The sequence below is a fragment of the Peromyscus leucopus genome, chromosome 9, assembly GCF_004664715.2.
Source record: "Peromyscus leucopus breed LL Stock chromosome 9, UCI_PerLeu_2.1, whole genome shotgun sequence".
Classification (NCBI taxonomy): domain Eukaryota; kingdom Metazoa; phylum Chordata; class Mammalia; order Rodentia; family Cricetidae; genus Peromyscus; species Peromyscus leucopus.
The window spans coordinates 108,670,711-108,685,534 of NC_051070.1; the positions used below are offsets into that span (position 1 = coordinate 108,670,711).

Consider the following 14,824-nt stretch of genomic DNA (forward strand, 5'->3'; position numbering starts at 1 on the left):
CAGGCTTTCTCTTTCTATCTGTCAGGGTCAGAAGGGAGACAGTGGAATCATGGGCCCACCAGGCAAGCCTGGGCCTACTGGTCAACCTGGTCGTCAAGGTCCTCCAGGGCCCCCAGGTGCCCCATCTGCAGGTAAGACCGCAGGTGCCTCATCTGCAGCCTCACTTAACCTGTAAGTGGTACTCCTAACTAGGTCCCCGAGAGGCCTCAAGGAGATGCCTGCAGAGCTCTGCATTGTATTTCTTGTCAGAAACTGCCAGACGCTCTTTCGTATATCTTCATGATTTCTCTATGATTTGACTCACTTAACTTCGTCTTAACATTTTGGAGAGCACACGGAGGAAGTAGAGAGGGGCTAAATTACATTGGTGATGTCATTTATACTTTCAGTGAAATGGGTACCTATTTCATCAACTACAATCTTTTTCTAGAAAAATGTATTTCATTGTTCCAATCAATATCTCAAACCCAGAAGGCATTGCAGATTTTTCTGTTTTACACAGTGTGATGAAAGATTGTTTATTTGCATTGGATATGTTGTGTACATTCGAAGGAACTGCTAAAAAGAAATTAAGAGTCCATTATTGAAGATTGAAGATGAACTAGGTATGTTTCTACCTTGTCTTACTACTTAATTCGTTTAGGTAAGCCCTTTATTTTATTCTTTTATCAACTCAACATGAGGCCTTTAAGTGTTTTGTAAAAAGACAGCATTCCTAGATCTATCCTCAGTTATATGAAAGGAATCACAATTAAAAAATTTTTAACACACATTTAAAAAAAATTTATTTATTTTTTATGTTTACAGTGTTCTGCCTGCATGTATGCATGCATGCCAGAAGAGGGCACCAGATCTCATTACAGATAGTTGTGAGCCACCATGTGGTTTCTGGGAATTGAACTCAGGACCTAACCTCTGTGCCATCTTGTAGTGATATATTGTGTAACCTAATAAACTTTGCCTAAGGATCAGAGGACAGAACAAGCACTAGATTAAACAGAGCCAGGCATTGGTGGTACATACCTTTAATCCTAGCACTAGGGACCCAGATGGATCTCTGTGAGTTCAAAGCCACCCTGGACTACATGAGATTGACTCTGTCTAGGAGAGACACAGAGCCAGACACTGGTGGCACACACCTTTAATCCTAGCACTTGAGAACTAATGCATTTGCTAGAGAAGCACACATGTCCTTAATCCCAGAGAGTGATGGCTGGGCAGAGAAAGGTATATAAGGGGTGAGGAGACAGGAACTAGAGGCTTTTTCAGGTTGAGGAGTCCTAGAGGTAAGAGGTGGCTTGCCCTGCTTCTCTGATCTTTCAGTATTTACACCAATTTCTGGCTCTGGGGCTTTTCATTAAAAGACCATTTTAAGATTCATGTTACACCATCTCTCGAGCCAAGGAATCACAACTTTAATTACAACTTTTTTTTCCCTAATAAAATGGGAACATTTAAAAATTCTGCAATGCCTTTTTCCTACTGTATTTAAGGGAACATGTTTGCCACACATAGTGAGGTCGTCATGGAAATCCTATTCTGTTGTACCCATCCTGTCAAGATGCCATGAAGAACCAGTCTTTTGGGTTTTTTTCTTTCCTACCTTTTTAACTACCAACTAAGGGTTAGCTGAAGATTTGGTAAATTATGGCAGGAAAGCAATGAGGAAGGACCCTCCTGCTTTGACCTACTCCTTGCCCACCTCTTATTTATGTTAATGGCCCATAGATGCCTGAGGAGATCACTGTCTCAGGCTATGCTTGGGCATTGCAGCATTTCCACGACTGGAAATTCTTGGAGCACCATGAGCTACCACTCAGGGACTGAGCATGGTGGAAGTCGAAAGAACTTTCTTGGGTTTGGAGTGTTTAGGGGCTAATAAACTGAGGATTCTGGGGACATGTAGTGAGGTGGATGCAGACGAAGGTGGTTGGCAGACTTTAACGGTCCCATTGTGCTTATGTGTCTTTGGAAACCTAGTCCCATCTGCCTTTGGCTTCCTTCCTGGGCCTGGGGCTGTGAGCAGGTTCTCACAAAGCCAATTTCGTGATGTCAGTCTTGAGAATTGGAACCCAAGGACTTAGCAACCAGCACAGTTTTGTTTTCCTTCCTCCCCCAACCTTCTAGTTATATCTCTCATGGATGGGTACCCTATTTCCCCTTCTGCTACCCTGTCCTCTCCCAACAAGGTGCTCTGCCATTGGCGATTTGCTTCTTTCTTTCCTCCTTTCCCTTTTCTTTCATACTAGTCTCTCTCTCTCTCTCTCTCTCTCTCTCTCTCTCTCTCTCTCTCTCTCTCTCTGTGTGTGTGTGTGTGTGTGTGCCAGCCACAGTGTGCATGTGGAGGTCAGAGGACAACTTATTTATTCGTTCTTTCCTTCACCTGAGGCTAAACTCAGTTCATCAGGCTTGGTAAATGCCTTTACCTTCTGAGAACAACCCACCTGCCCCGTGTCTGTCTGTCTGTCTTTTTTTTTTTTTTTTTTTTTTTTTTTTTTTTGTAGAGGGGGTTGCTTTGTTGTTTGTTTTTTTCTTTTTTTGAGATAGGGTCTCATATAGACATGTAGTCCAGACTGGCCTTTAACTCACTATGTAGCTGAGAATGACATGAAACTCCTGATCCTTCTGCCTCTACCTCCTAAGTGCTAGGATTACAGACGTGTACCATTGAGGCCAACTTAGATGATATGCCTACTTAGTATACGTGTTTGCCTCTCTCTCTCTCTCTCTCTCTCTCTCTCTCTCTCTCTCTCTCTCTGTGTGTGTGTGTGTGTGTGTGTGTGTGTGTGTGTGTGTGTGTGTGTTACTGGGTGTGGAGCACAGGGCTTCATATATGCTAGGTAAACACTCTCCTGCTGAGCTGTAACCTCAGCTGACTCTTGCTTTTTGCAGATGTGTTTCATGTTCCTTCTAGATGCCCGCCACCCTGAGAACTGAGTCAGCATCACATCCCCCATGGCATCTGGTGCTTGGAACCACACAGGGACTGGTCCCTACAGAGACTTCCTCTGTCCTTCCTGGGTTACACCTGCAGTCTAGCAGGATCGTAGGCCATCTCTCTGACTGACTTTCTTTCCCTCCACCTTCTCTTCAAATTACTTCCTTTCTGAGGAGCCACTCAGAGGAAGGAGGCTGAAGAGAGCAAAGAGGCAAAATGGGGCAATCTCCCTGCTCTTTGTAAAATCTGCAGGGCTGGGATTGAAGGTAGGACTTTAGAAGGGACATCCCTGAGCCTAGCTTGGCTAATAATGCAAGAGTTAGAGCAGCCCCTGGAGTGACTCCTCACAGTTTTAATCTGATAAAAGCCCAAACCTAGCAGGTATTGTGGCATAGCCTGGGATCCATTTAGGAGTATGGGAAGTTCTGAGGCTGGCCTGGAGAAAACAGGCCAACAAAGAGCCACAAAGCCACTCAAGAAAAAGCTGTGCTCCCTGCCCCTTCCTGAGTTCCTCCTTGGGGTACCCTCGGGCTCTAGAGAACACAGGTAAAGTCTGCTGGTCTATCCCAGTCCTTCCCCTATGTCTAAGAACCCGGAGCTTCCTCACGGTTACGGAGCTGACGAGTGGCTACCATGGTCCAGATTCCACCCGTGGCTCCTAAAGCCCCACGCAGCCTTCTGACTACCGTTCTGTCTTCCTCTGTCTTCTCACACTATCCCCTCCTGACCTGCTTTCCCCAAGAGGCGCCTGACCAAAAATGGAGTGCAAGGTCCTCCGGCAGGAGAGCATGGCAGTAACGCTGGGGTGAGGCAGTTCAAGTTGTTGTGCCCTTCAGAGCATCATGGCAGGAAGCTGGCAGGCTGATGGATGTCCTCTGCCAACTGGGAGGAAGCGGAAGCAGGGGGGAACTGCGGTGGTGGCGTTGGTGGTGGCAGGCTCCCTGCCACATCCTGTTAGGAAGCTGCCTTGGGTCTGGTTCTCAGCACCACGGGCCCAGCTGGTGCTGGAGGAGTTGGAGAGGGTAGGAACTTTTTAATGACTCAAGTTACAGGGAAAGTGGTGAGGAAGGAAGAAAAACAAAATTTAAGATGTAATTTGCAATAATGCAGTTACAAACTTGGATGATTCTTTCCTGTGTCCAGACAGGGTATAAACAAATCCACGTGGCACCCGGGAATGACTGCTCCCTGAGAGCACCCGTATTCTTGGATCTGTCTATCTGAATGGGACAGAGTTAGGCGAAGCATGAGCTCAGGTCTCAGCCACACCAGATCAACTAAATCTGAAAAGTCCCGAGTCTTTCCGAGACTATGTTCTGGAGGAGTTCTGGGGTCACAGAACATTCCGGAAGGCTGCTCTGATGACACTCTCACGTTTCGTTTCTCCTTGTCACAGCCCACTACTCCTGGGGGAAACTCCTCATGCTTCTCAGGTTTTTACCCAGGATGTTCTGGAGCTGGTGGTGTCTTTGTCTCTCCAGAGTTTTCTGGAAAAATCAAGGTGGGAGCTTTTCCCACAGAGTTCTATTCCTGTTCCTTGTTAGAGTTGTAACTTGACATGTGGTATTGGACCAGCTTATGAGTCGGCTCAAGAAGGCTGAAGGTGGTGGGGTCATTCTACTTTTTAGTGTGTGGCCTCTTCCCTATGGTCCTGGCCAGATAGTCCACCCTGAGTTCACATTATATGCTGTCGTTCTAGCATCTACAGACATGTTTCCAGCTCCTGTCTGCCTCCACTGACTGCCTAAGACCAAGGACAGGCTGGTTTCCAACGGCCCCTGTTGCCCCTGGAGGAGGGGCCTGTGCTCATCAATCTTTTCATCCTGCCCTCTCCTCTCTTTCCTCGTACAGCTGTGACTTCCAGTCCTTCACAGACCTTTGCTCTCTAATTAATCATCCAATCATTGAATAGATACTCTGTTCCAAATGTGTGAAGTCTTGGCCTGCCCCTGTCAGTCTTAGCCTGAGGGAAGAGAGACCTTAATGGAATGATATGAGTGTGTAGGCTTGTAAGCAGAAAGGAGTGCTGTGAAGAACAGATGTAAGTGAATGTACCAGAACAAATGTGCCGGAGTGGGAGGATGTGAGAGGGCTTCTCAGAGGAAGCGATGTTTGAACTGAGAACAGAAGGAACCAAAGAGACCCTTGGAGAAGGAGGGATGGAGGGTGAGGAGGATGATTTGATGGGGGTATATTCTGTACACATCCCATTTCCCTAGTGGTTCTCCATCTTGATGGACAGTAGAAACATCTTAGACACTTTTAAAATTATGAATGCCTAAGGGCTGGGAGTGTGGCTCAGTGGCAGAGCACTAATCTGGCTTATGCAAAGGCCCTGGTTCCATCCACGGCACTGAAAAAGGAAACAAACCTATGGATGTCTGGAGGTTCATATGGAATTGCTTAGAGTGTGACTCAGGCAGGCATCACTGCCTTTAAAAGCCAATTTGAAGAATCTGAGTATGACGGCTTAAGCCTGTAATCCCAGCACCTGGGAGACAGAGACAGGAGAATTGTCACCACTTTAAGGCCAGCTTGAGATATATAGCAAGTTCCTGGTCAGCCTGTAGCATCCAGGAAAACACCATAAAAAAGTCAAGGCAAAACTGAGTACAGTGGTACACACCTGAAGTTCCAATCACTTTGGAGGCTGAGTCAGGAGGATTACTTGAATCCAGGAGTTCAAAACCAGGCTAGGCGATATAGTAAGACTTCACCTCAAAAATCAAAAATAAGTGATGAGTAAGAGTCAAAATGAGAACTACAGACCTAGACATTGCCAGAGTGCATTTCCTAATCATACTCTTCCAGGATGTATCCTGACTTTTCTCAGTACTGGGGGAGAGAAATGCCCTGAGCAGAAAATGTTCTATTTTCTTCCAGGAGAAATAAAACTCACACATGCCCCAAAACTCCTCTGTAAATATCCTTTATATAAGAAACTTAAGAGACAGTGAAAGGGCCAGGGGGTGGTGGCGTACACCTTTAATCCCAGCACTCAGGAGGCAGAGGCAGGTGGATCTCTGAGTTCAAGGCCAGCCTGGTCTACAGAGTGAGTTCCAGGACAACCAGGGCTACACAGAGAAACCCTGTCTTGAAAAACAAAACCAAAAAAGACAGTTGAAGTTGGACTGGCAAGGTGGCTCAGTGGGTAAAGGCACTTGTTGCCATGCCTGATGGCCTGAGTTCCATCTACAAGTCTCATATGGTGGGAGGAGGGAACTCCCCAAAGTTGTCCTCCAACCTCCATTCCTTTGCCTTGAGATGCACAACCTCCCTCCTCCTCCAAATAAATAAAAATAATCATTTTTTTAATATGGTAAAAGTTTTCCATCCACTGCATAACCATTTGCAAGAAGACCCTTTAAATAATGGTTACAAATAGAGGACATTCTTCAACAAGGAAATGTAGAGAGAATCAACAGGTGATCTATTAGACTGTAGGTATCACACTCAGGGCTGCAGGTCACAACAAAACCCTCCTCTTTCCCACAGGTTGTTAGTAACTAAGGCTGCTACAGGACCAGATGTCCGTGTGTCTTGAAGGCAGGGTGGAGGGGGAGGCCCATTGTTTGATGGCTGCTTTCCTGTATTCCTAGATGTCATGGCTGGGAGCCTCTCCCTCTGCCTGCTGCCTGCCTCAAGCTTTCGCTTCTCTTCCGTGCACAGGCTGCTCACGTCTCCTGACTTGTTGGCTTTAGTAACAAACAGTCTGTTGCCTCCTAGGACAACTTGTAATGGGACTGAAAGGAGAAAGAGGATTCCCAGGGCCCCCAGGAAGATGTCTTTGTGGACCCCCTGTGAATGTGAACAACCCCTTGCACACGGACTCCTTGTATGGGCTGGGCTCCCCGAGAGTTCCTGCGGTAAGGCTTTTCAGGGCATGGTCCGGGTGGGTGCCAAGGATGCTCTCTCTCCGATCAAAGGCCTTCATGATGTTCTTTAGGAAAATTCACTTTCCCTTGTTAAAACCACTACCCACTCGCTGTGGGAAATTGCAAGGTGGGGCAAAGTCAAAAGAAAACAAGAGGGTAGGGACATTCCCCCCACTGTTTACTTTCAAGACTAACTCCGATGTGGTTGAGATTATATTGTCTGAAAGAGTTGTGCTTTGGCCAAGGATGTAGCTCAATGGTTAGTGCTTGCCTAGTGCGCCCTGAGTTTCAACACACAGTACTGCTTGTAACGATCACCATTGAGTATGATCCTTGTTGAAGAGACATTTCCAGGTGTCAAATTACTTACCTCTGTAGCATTGTCTTTTAAGCCTTGGTAATGTTCAAACACACATTTAAATATGTGAAGTCAAGGTGGATAGCTTTGTTTCAAAGTATTCTGAACTGGATTGACATGGTGTGGGCCCTCCCTGCATTCCTCCCTATGAGAAGCAAACAGTCTTCTCTGGCTCTCCCTGTCCAGTGGGGAAGTTTTTCTGGACTCTGACCACTATGTTCTCTGGCAGATTTTTGTGGTCAACAACCAGGAGGAGCTCGAGAAGCTGAACACTCAGAATGCCATCGCCTTTCGCCGAGACCAGCGATCGTTGTACTTCAAAGACAGCCTTGGCTGGCTCCCCATCCAGGTACTCTGGGGCAGGCCCATTCCTCAGCCGGGAAAGGGACACTCCTATTAGAAGGGAAGAAAGCTATACATCTGGGGCTGGACTGCACTTCCTCTGTGTCTGCAGGCGAGAGCTACTCACCCTCCCTCCCTGTCTTCAGAGCAGCCGCCCCTCAGCCCCATCCCCAAAAAGAAGCTCAACTTGAGCCAGGATTCCCTTTGGGAAAGGTGGCCTCTCACACCCTCCCTGAAGGAAGCGAAGGGACGCCTCCTAGACCCAGCACATTTGTTCCCAGTGCCAGAGACTCGCCTCCTGTGTGCTGCCTGGGCGTGCCTCCCTTGTTAATGGCTGTGTGTTTCTTTGGCCAGCTGACTCCTTTCTACCCTGTGGGTTACACTGTAAACCAGCGTGGTACCTGCGGGGATGGCGTCCTGCAGCCTGGCGAGGAGTGTGACGACGGTAATCGTGATGTGGGGGACGACTGCATTGGTGAGTGGGGCCCAGCCTGGGAGGCCTGACTAGCTGAGGGGGTGGGGTAAGCCCCCGCTACCAGCTGTGAAGGTTTGAGGCAAAGGCAAGGGACAGTGGACCGGGGCGGGGGGCTGATTTGGAGAGCCCCTTCCCAATTCCAGGCTGCATGTTAATTTTTCCCTCACCCAAGCATGTCAACAGGGAGGTGTTCAGGATCATGTCCCCCAGAGGCCTTCCTTGCCCCTGGCCCTCTTTCTTCCAAGCCCTACTTCTTTGCAAGCTCAGAAGGGGAAGGTGATGGTCCTCACTTGTTACCCTAGAAAGGTAGAAGGAGAGGCTGAGACTGGATTGGATGGAGCTCCTTTTCTAGGTGGACACTCAGGGCAAGCTGCCTCCATCTTTTGTGATAGTGCTGGGACCTGGCTCTGGAGGGTTTTTGATGATTTGATTTTTGAATTTTTATTGTTTTGTTTTGTTTATTACATAAGGTGATCAGAGCAGGAGGTGAGGTAGAAGTACAGTTTTCAGAGTCAGAACAGAATTCAGCTGCTGGCTCTGGTTGTCGCCCAGCTCTCTGAGGATAGCAGTGGAGGGCCATTTCCAGCCTGGCTCTCTTGACTCTAAGAGAGGCTTGGCATGACAGAGGCTCATGTCTTTAGAGATCCCTCCAGCGGACATATGTGGAGGTTGTCTGGATGTGGCTGGGGGTCAGTGCATCCATCCATGCCTCGGTTTGCTGAGGTCAGAACTGGCAATGTGTGGGCACCGTTACTGTCCCTGTCCTCAGGGGACAGATGGCAGCCACTGAGCTGAAGTTCCACCTAGAGTAGGGTTGAGAAGCAAGGGGAGGTTGTTATCTATCATGCAGCTCTACCAGTCCCCTGGCAACTTTTGGATGACAATCTGTGGGCCATTGGCTCTTCCCTGGATCCCTTCGAAAGGAGCTGTTACAATCAAAACCAGGAGTGAGGTCTCCATTTCCTCTAAAAATTAGGGTGGCTGGGCATGGCAGTACATTTGGAAAACTGAGGCAGAAAGATCACCCAAAATAAAAGGGCCAGTATGGACTGCATAACAAGACCCTGTGTAGGTGGATGGATGGATGGAAGATGGACAGAGTCTTACTGCTGGTATGAAGATAGAGGTCTTTGTGGAGGTCATATGGTCCCTCAGGAACACAGGCTGAGCCTAGTGGTAGATTGCCTTCCCAGAGCTCTGTGCTGACAAAGGCTTCACCATGCTCTCGCACTGGGGTCTGGTGTTCCAGTGCCCTAAGTCTTACCTTACCAACATTCCACAGTAGTTCTATGAAGGGGAGGCATTATCACCTTCCCAGGTTTGCAGATGACATGAAGGCCCTCGTCCCCCTGTCAAGTAAATGGCAGGTGTGCTGTACAGAACCCTGGTATGTCAGTGTGATGCTTAGTCCAGTCCTGAGTGAGTCTGAAGCCTTCCAGAAGCTGGTTCTCAAGTGGGCGGAATGCTCTAGGGACTCCACTGGGCCACACTGTCCTTGCTGTGTAGACAAGCCTGTTCCTGTTCTCAGTGCTATACTTTTTGTCTCCCTAGACTGTCACCGGGCCTACTGTGGGGATGGTTACCGGCACCAGGGCGTGGAAGACTGTGACGGCTCTGACTTTGGCTACCTGACATGCGAGACCTATCTCCCTGGGTAGGAGGCCTCCTACACGCTTCCAGCATCTCCCCTCCCCTGCTTTCCTTCACAGATATTCTTAAGGGACTTTTGTGTTCCTGGTACTTTGTAGACACTGAGGTAGGGTAGAGTTCATGCTCCCCTGGTGAACACATAGTAGTCACGGTCGGTCCCCAAGAGGCCTCAGTCAGGGCAGCCACAGGCGTCAGCACCATCCTGGGCCAGGGCAGAACAGCAGAAAGGCAGCGAGCAGCCTGAGGGCGCTTCACAGACTCCATCTGTCTACCCAGAGCACAATACCCACCTCCCACAAATCCAAAGGAGATCAGACCAGAATTAATATGTAACCTCAGGGATGTAAGATATCGCTCAATAAGCCTAGATTCAATTCCCAGTTCCACTAGAAAGAAAAAGGAGGGCCAGCAAGACGACACAGTGGGTGAAGGCATGTGCCATGCTGGTCTGGTGACCTGAGTTTGATCCCCAGAACCTGTGTAAAGGTGGAAGGAGAGGGCTGACTCCACAAAGTTGTCCTCTGACCTCCACATGTGTGTCATGGCACATCCTCACCCTCATCACTCACGCGTATGCATACACACAGACACACACACACACACACACACACACACACACACAGACACAGGGACACACACACACACACACATAACTTTTAAGATATAAAGGGAAAAATACCTAATCTTGCCAGTCCGTGGTCCCTCCAAGAAAATATCCTCTTCAAGGGCCTGTCTCTCTACATTAGAGAGTCCTCAGTGGGCATTCAAATATGTTAGTGCCCTTGCTCCCACAATGGCATCTTCAAGCTACCTACAGACCCCAGCCCCTGCCCAGAATGTAACCTTCCAGTACAGAATGATGCTAAATGGCCCGTGCTCAGCTGACCCTCACAGAATCAGCCATATGGTGCTCTAGGGAGCTACTCATCTGCTGACTTGTCTCCCATGAGTCCAATACCCTCAGCTTCGGCTTCCATCACTTACCTTCCGGCAGGCCTTCAGCAGGCTGGGAAATAGACATCACCTGTCCCACAGTTACATCCATCCGGTACTCTCGGGGAGGGGGTCTCCTCAAAATCACCCTCCAACATGTATTAGCATATGCAGCCTGGCTGAAGGAGTTGCACACCTCCAGGCACCCTCAGACTTCAACCCTGGGTAGGCTTGGCCAGGATCTCACTACATACATGTCTCTGTGTGCACTGCCCAATGCCTGAACTGAGGAAGGCTCCTAACAGCCCGACGGAGCTGCTTAAGGGCTCCATGAATGTGTGTGGGTAGGACGTTGGGGATTATCATTTGCATCTGCAGATGTGTAGAGTACACCCTCCAACGTGGTAGCTAGCCCTGTTCCATGTAGCTATTCAATTTTGAAATCATTAGGATTTTATTTTTTTTATTTTTTATTATTATTATTTTGGAAGTCATTAGGATTTTTAATTCAGTTCTTCAGTTACACTAGCTGAATTTCAAGAGCTCAGCAGCTGTACCAGGCCAATGCTGCCCCTTGGGCACAAATAGAGGACATTTGTATTAGTACTGAGTGAGTTCACAGATAACACTGGACACCCTTAGGCATCGAGAAGGGGGTGATTGTCTCATAGATGATGTGTTAGCATCGGGGCTAGCCATCCCTCCCACCCTAGTCCCTCTGACTCAGCCTCTCAGCCCCACACCCCAAATGAAGCAGAAAAGCTTTCCTAGACCTGGGTCCTCAGGGGTAGGGTAGTTTAATGCAGTTGGATCACCAGTCGTTTTTAGAATGTGCTTGCCCCTGTCCACTCTGCTGCCTCCGCCCGCCCTGATCAGTATCCTTGCCTCCCTCAGGTCGTACGGAGACCTTCGCTGCACCCAGTACTGCTACATCGACTCCACACCCTGCCGTTACTTCACGTGAGGGGCTGGAGGAACAGGTGGGCTGCAGCCCATGTAACTGGTGGCTGTATCTCTGCCCCGCACATCATGCTGGCCTTACCCTCTCCTGGGCCAGTGTCCACTGACCTTCATGCGACAAAACAAGGATACATTCTTGCTGCTAGGACATGCTTTTGACTCAGTTTGACTGGAAGAGTTTTGGACCACTGCATCCTGTCTTAATTAAAAGAACCAGAAACCTTCTACATGTCCCCCCTGGAGACTGCCCCCCGCCCCACATCTGGCTAAACAGCTGGCTGTAATGCCTTATCTCCTCTGGAAAGATGCTGGCTCCGGCCGTGGACTTGGCTTAGCACTGTTAGACATACGGGAGGGGCAGGGCTCATGCATCTTGTTCTGCTCTCATCTGGCGGTGGGAGTTGCCGGTGCACAGGCCTCTGCACCCTTCAGACCTCCGAGCACAGCTGCCCTCACCCAAGGCAGCCAGCTGGGAGGTCTCTCAAGATTTAAGAACCACAAAAGAGGAGGTGAGCAGATGCTCTTGGTGCAACTCCCAGCTTCAGACTTGCTGAGGAGGGACCCTTCAACTGGCCAGAACCCCACCACCTTCATGTGAAGCCAGAGGGACTGAGAAAGCCACACGATCCAAGCTCACGCCCAAGAGAAAGGTGGAGACTCAGCCGAGTCCCTTGCCATGTGAACAATATCAGAACAGAAACCTTCCTCTTCTTGACGTTCTCAAAGGGACAGTGGTTATCTCTTCAAATCCCAGGTGCCATCTTGGCCTCTGTCGTGACAGTGCCCTTCACAACCATGTTCTGTGTGGGAAACGCACTCCACACACCCCGACCAGGGCAGGTGCTGGTGTTTTTTCATGCTGGTTTCCCTGGTCTAGGGCTCCACTGCTGAGTCCTTGCTGCCTGCTGGAAGGGCCCCGTGACCCTCTTCCACGCCTGTATGTTGCACACTGTTGTGTTTACCCCTGTGTGCTTGACCTCTTCCTTTTTCCTGGGGACTCATTTCTCCTTAACCCTACATACCCGAGAACTGTCTTCCCCACATTTCCTGAGTGGGGTTTGGCTCTATTTTGGAGAGACATTTCTTTTTGTCCCCCACCCCAATACACACACACACCTACCTTGTCACCACATAGGCTGCCTCCTGGGCTGATATACAAGCTCTTCAGTGAGTCTAAGCCTTGGGAACTCGGCAGGCAGCCTCTTACCCAGCGAGTCAGAACTGTGAACTGTATTTCCTGTGTCTTTGAAGGCAGGCATTTATGCTATTTACATTACTATTCTGGGGCTTCTGGGTGGGCAAGCAAGGAATAAAGGTGAGATTCCTGGCTGTAGCCCACTCTCCTTTGGGTGCTGGGGATGACTCTTACTGATCCTGGATTGAGTGGAAAGACTGAGTTCAGTTCTACTTCCCAAACTCTTAGATGGCTGGATTTTCAGGGCACCCAGCTTCCTTGAGGATAATGGAGGAAACTGATGTCCAAAGAGGTGGTGAGGCTTGCCAAAGATCACCAAGTCCAGCCCTGCCAGCTCATTCCTGGCTCTCACCTTGCTGGAGGACATGTGGGGTGGAGACCTAGTGCCACCTGTAGATCTAACTAAGACGCATTCTGTCTCGAGTCCCACACCTTGGAGAACAGCACACACTTGAGGCCTTAGGTGGCCTGATTTTCTTCACAGGCAGCCACAGAGCCCATAGGTGCCAGGTAAATGTCCCTTGAGGTAATTTTATGGCCGTCATGGAGCTCCATGAGGGACTACAGTGTGGAGAGAAGAACATGGGACGATACTCCCTGAGCTCACAGCTGGCACAGCGCCTCGCCCGGAGTTAGCTGGAGGCTGCACTTCCAACTCTGCCAGCTCACCTGTGTAGATGATGCTCTATAACCCTGACAAGGCATTCCCCAGAGATGATGCTCTGTAACCCTGACAAGGCATTCCCCAGAGATGATGAGGGATTCCCTCGGCTGTCCCTGAGGCTGTCACCATGAGTGGCTGAGGTTACGGACAACTGAGGTGTCCAGTGGTAGGTCGACAGCATTCAGTGAAGGGTCCCCACTTCATTTCTCTGCTTCCTGTCTGCTGCTGGAGTCTCTTCCACTAACACAGTGAGCGCTATCTGCTCCCAGCATGCCCCAGAGGAGCGGAGAACAACTGCCCACAGGCTCCCCACCCCAGCGCCCCCAGTTAAATCCTCCTTTAGATTACTTGGCCTGTTTTGGGTCCCGGGCCTATTTTTAAACAGTCAGAAGCATGGTGTCTGCTGAGTTGATCAGAACTGGGTTCCTGAACCCATGATGGCAAAGGCCACAATATTACATTTAGCCTAGCCTCTGAGAGTTTGCCAGAAACAAATGGCTACCTGGCTGACCACTGAGGAGCAAGAATAAGGGTTAGGGTGTGTTTAGTTTCATTTCCAGTTGCTGTGATAAAATATCCTGACAAAAACAGCCGTGGGGGTGGCGTGGGGGAGGGGTGCGGGTCAGGTGGTGACGAGGTTCGACAGGTAAAAGCACTTGCCACTGGACTCGATGACCTGAGTCCAGTCCCTCTAACCCACATGGCGGGAGGGAGAACCAACATGCTCTCTGAGCCCTACATACGTACACCACTGCATGTACATGCCCACATGCTTATACAGAGGCCAAGTAATAACTGATTTTAAAAGAAGAGCTTGGAGGAGAAAGGATTTGTTTTCACTGACAATTATAGGCATCATTGTGAGGAAGTCAAGATGTCAGGGACATGAAGCAGCTAGTCACATCACATCCACACTCAAGAACACGGAAATGAATTAGTGTGTGCATGCTTACTACTCAGCTTGCTTCCTCTTCTCTTACAAAGTCTATGACCCAAACCCAGGGGATGACGCTGCCCACAGTGGGCTAGCTCCTGCCATATCGATGAACATAATCCAGACAATCCCCAGAAGATTCACCCACAGGTCCAGACAGTCCCTCATCAAAATTCCCTTCCAAGGCGATTCTCGATTGCACCAAAGTTGACAGAGCTAACTGTCATGGATGCAAACACTCTCCATCCCAGTGGCCATCTCTCTGGACCTTCTCTCTTTCCAACAGGGCATCAGCCACTTGCAATAGATGTTCAGAAATACTGTGCATACCCAGACTCTAAAGAGGCTCCCTCGGACCTACTGAGAGAGGCTGCCTCATAGGGTACCACAGCTCAAGAAGGATGGGGAGGAGTTTGTGGGGGAGGGGAAGGAGATTGGATTCCCACGTTCAGATGATCTTTACTGGTTTGGGCCTAGTAAATCACCTATTTAGAGAGCCA

General features: G+C 49.2%; 1 protein-coding gene across 2 annotated transcripts in view; it reads left to right on the forward strand.

The window, feature by feature from the left end:
- The window catches only part of Colq (collagen like tail subunit of asymmetric acetylcholinesterase), a 55,780-nt gene extending 42,916 nt beyond the window's left edge, over positions 1-12,864 (forward strand). For both annotated transcript variants that reach the window (XM_028891290.2, XM_028891291.2), the window contains exons 12-17: positions 26-131; positions 6,665-6,804; positions 7,401-7,520; positions 7,868-7,988; positions 9,540-9,642; positions 11,466-12,864. In XM_028891290.2, the coding sequence (XP_028747123.1) occupies positions 26-131; positions 6,665-6,804; positions 7,401-7,520; positions 7,868-7,988; positions 9,540-9,642; positions 11,466-11,535 (660 nt within the window). In that variant the 3' untranslated portion in view covers positions 11,536-12,864. The remainder of the gene's footprint in view (positions 1-25; positions 132-6,664; positions 6,805-7,400; positions 7,521-7,867; positions 7,989-9,539; positions 9,643-11,465) is intronic.
- The last annotated feature ends 1,960 nt before the right edge of the window (positions 12,865-14,824 follow it).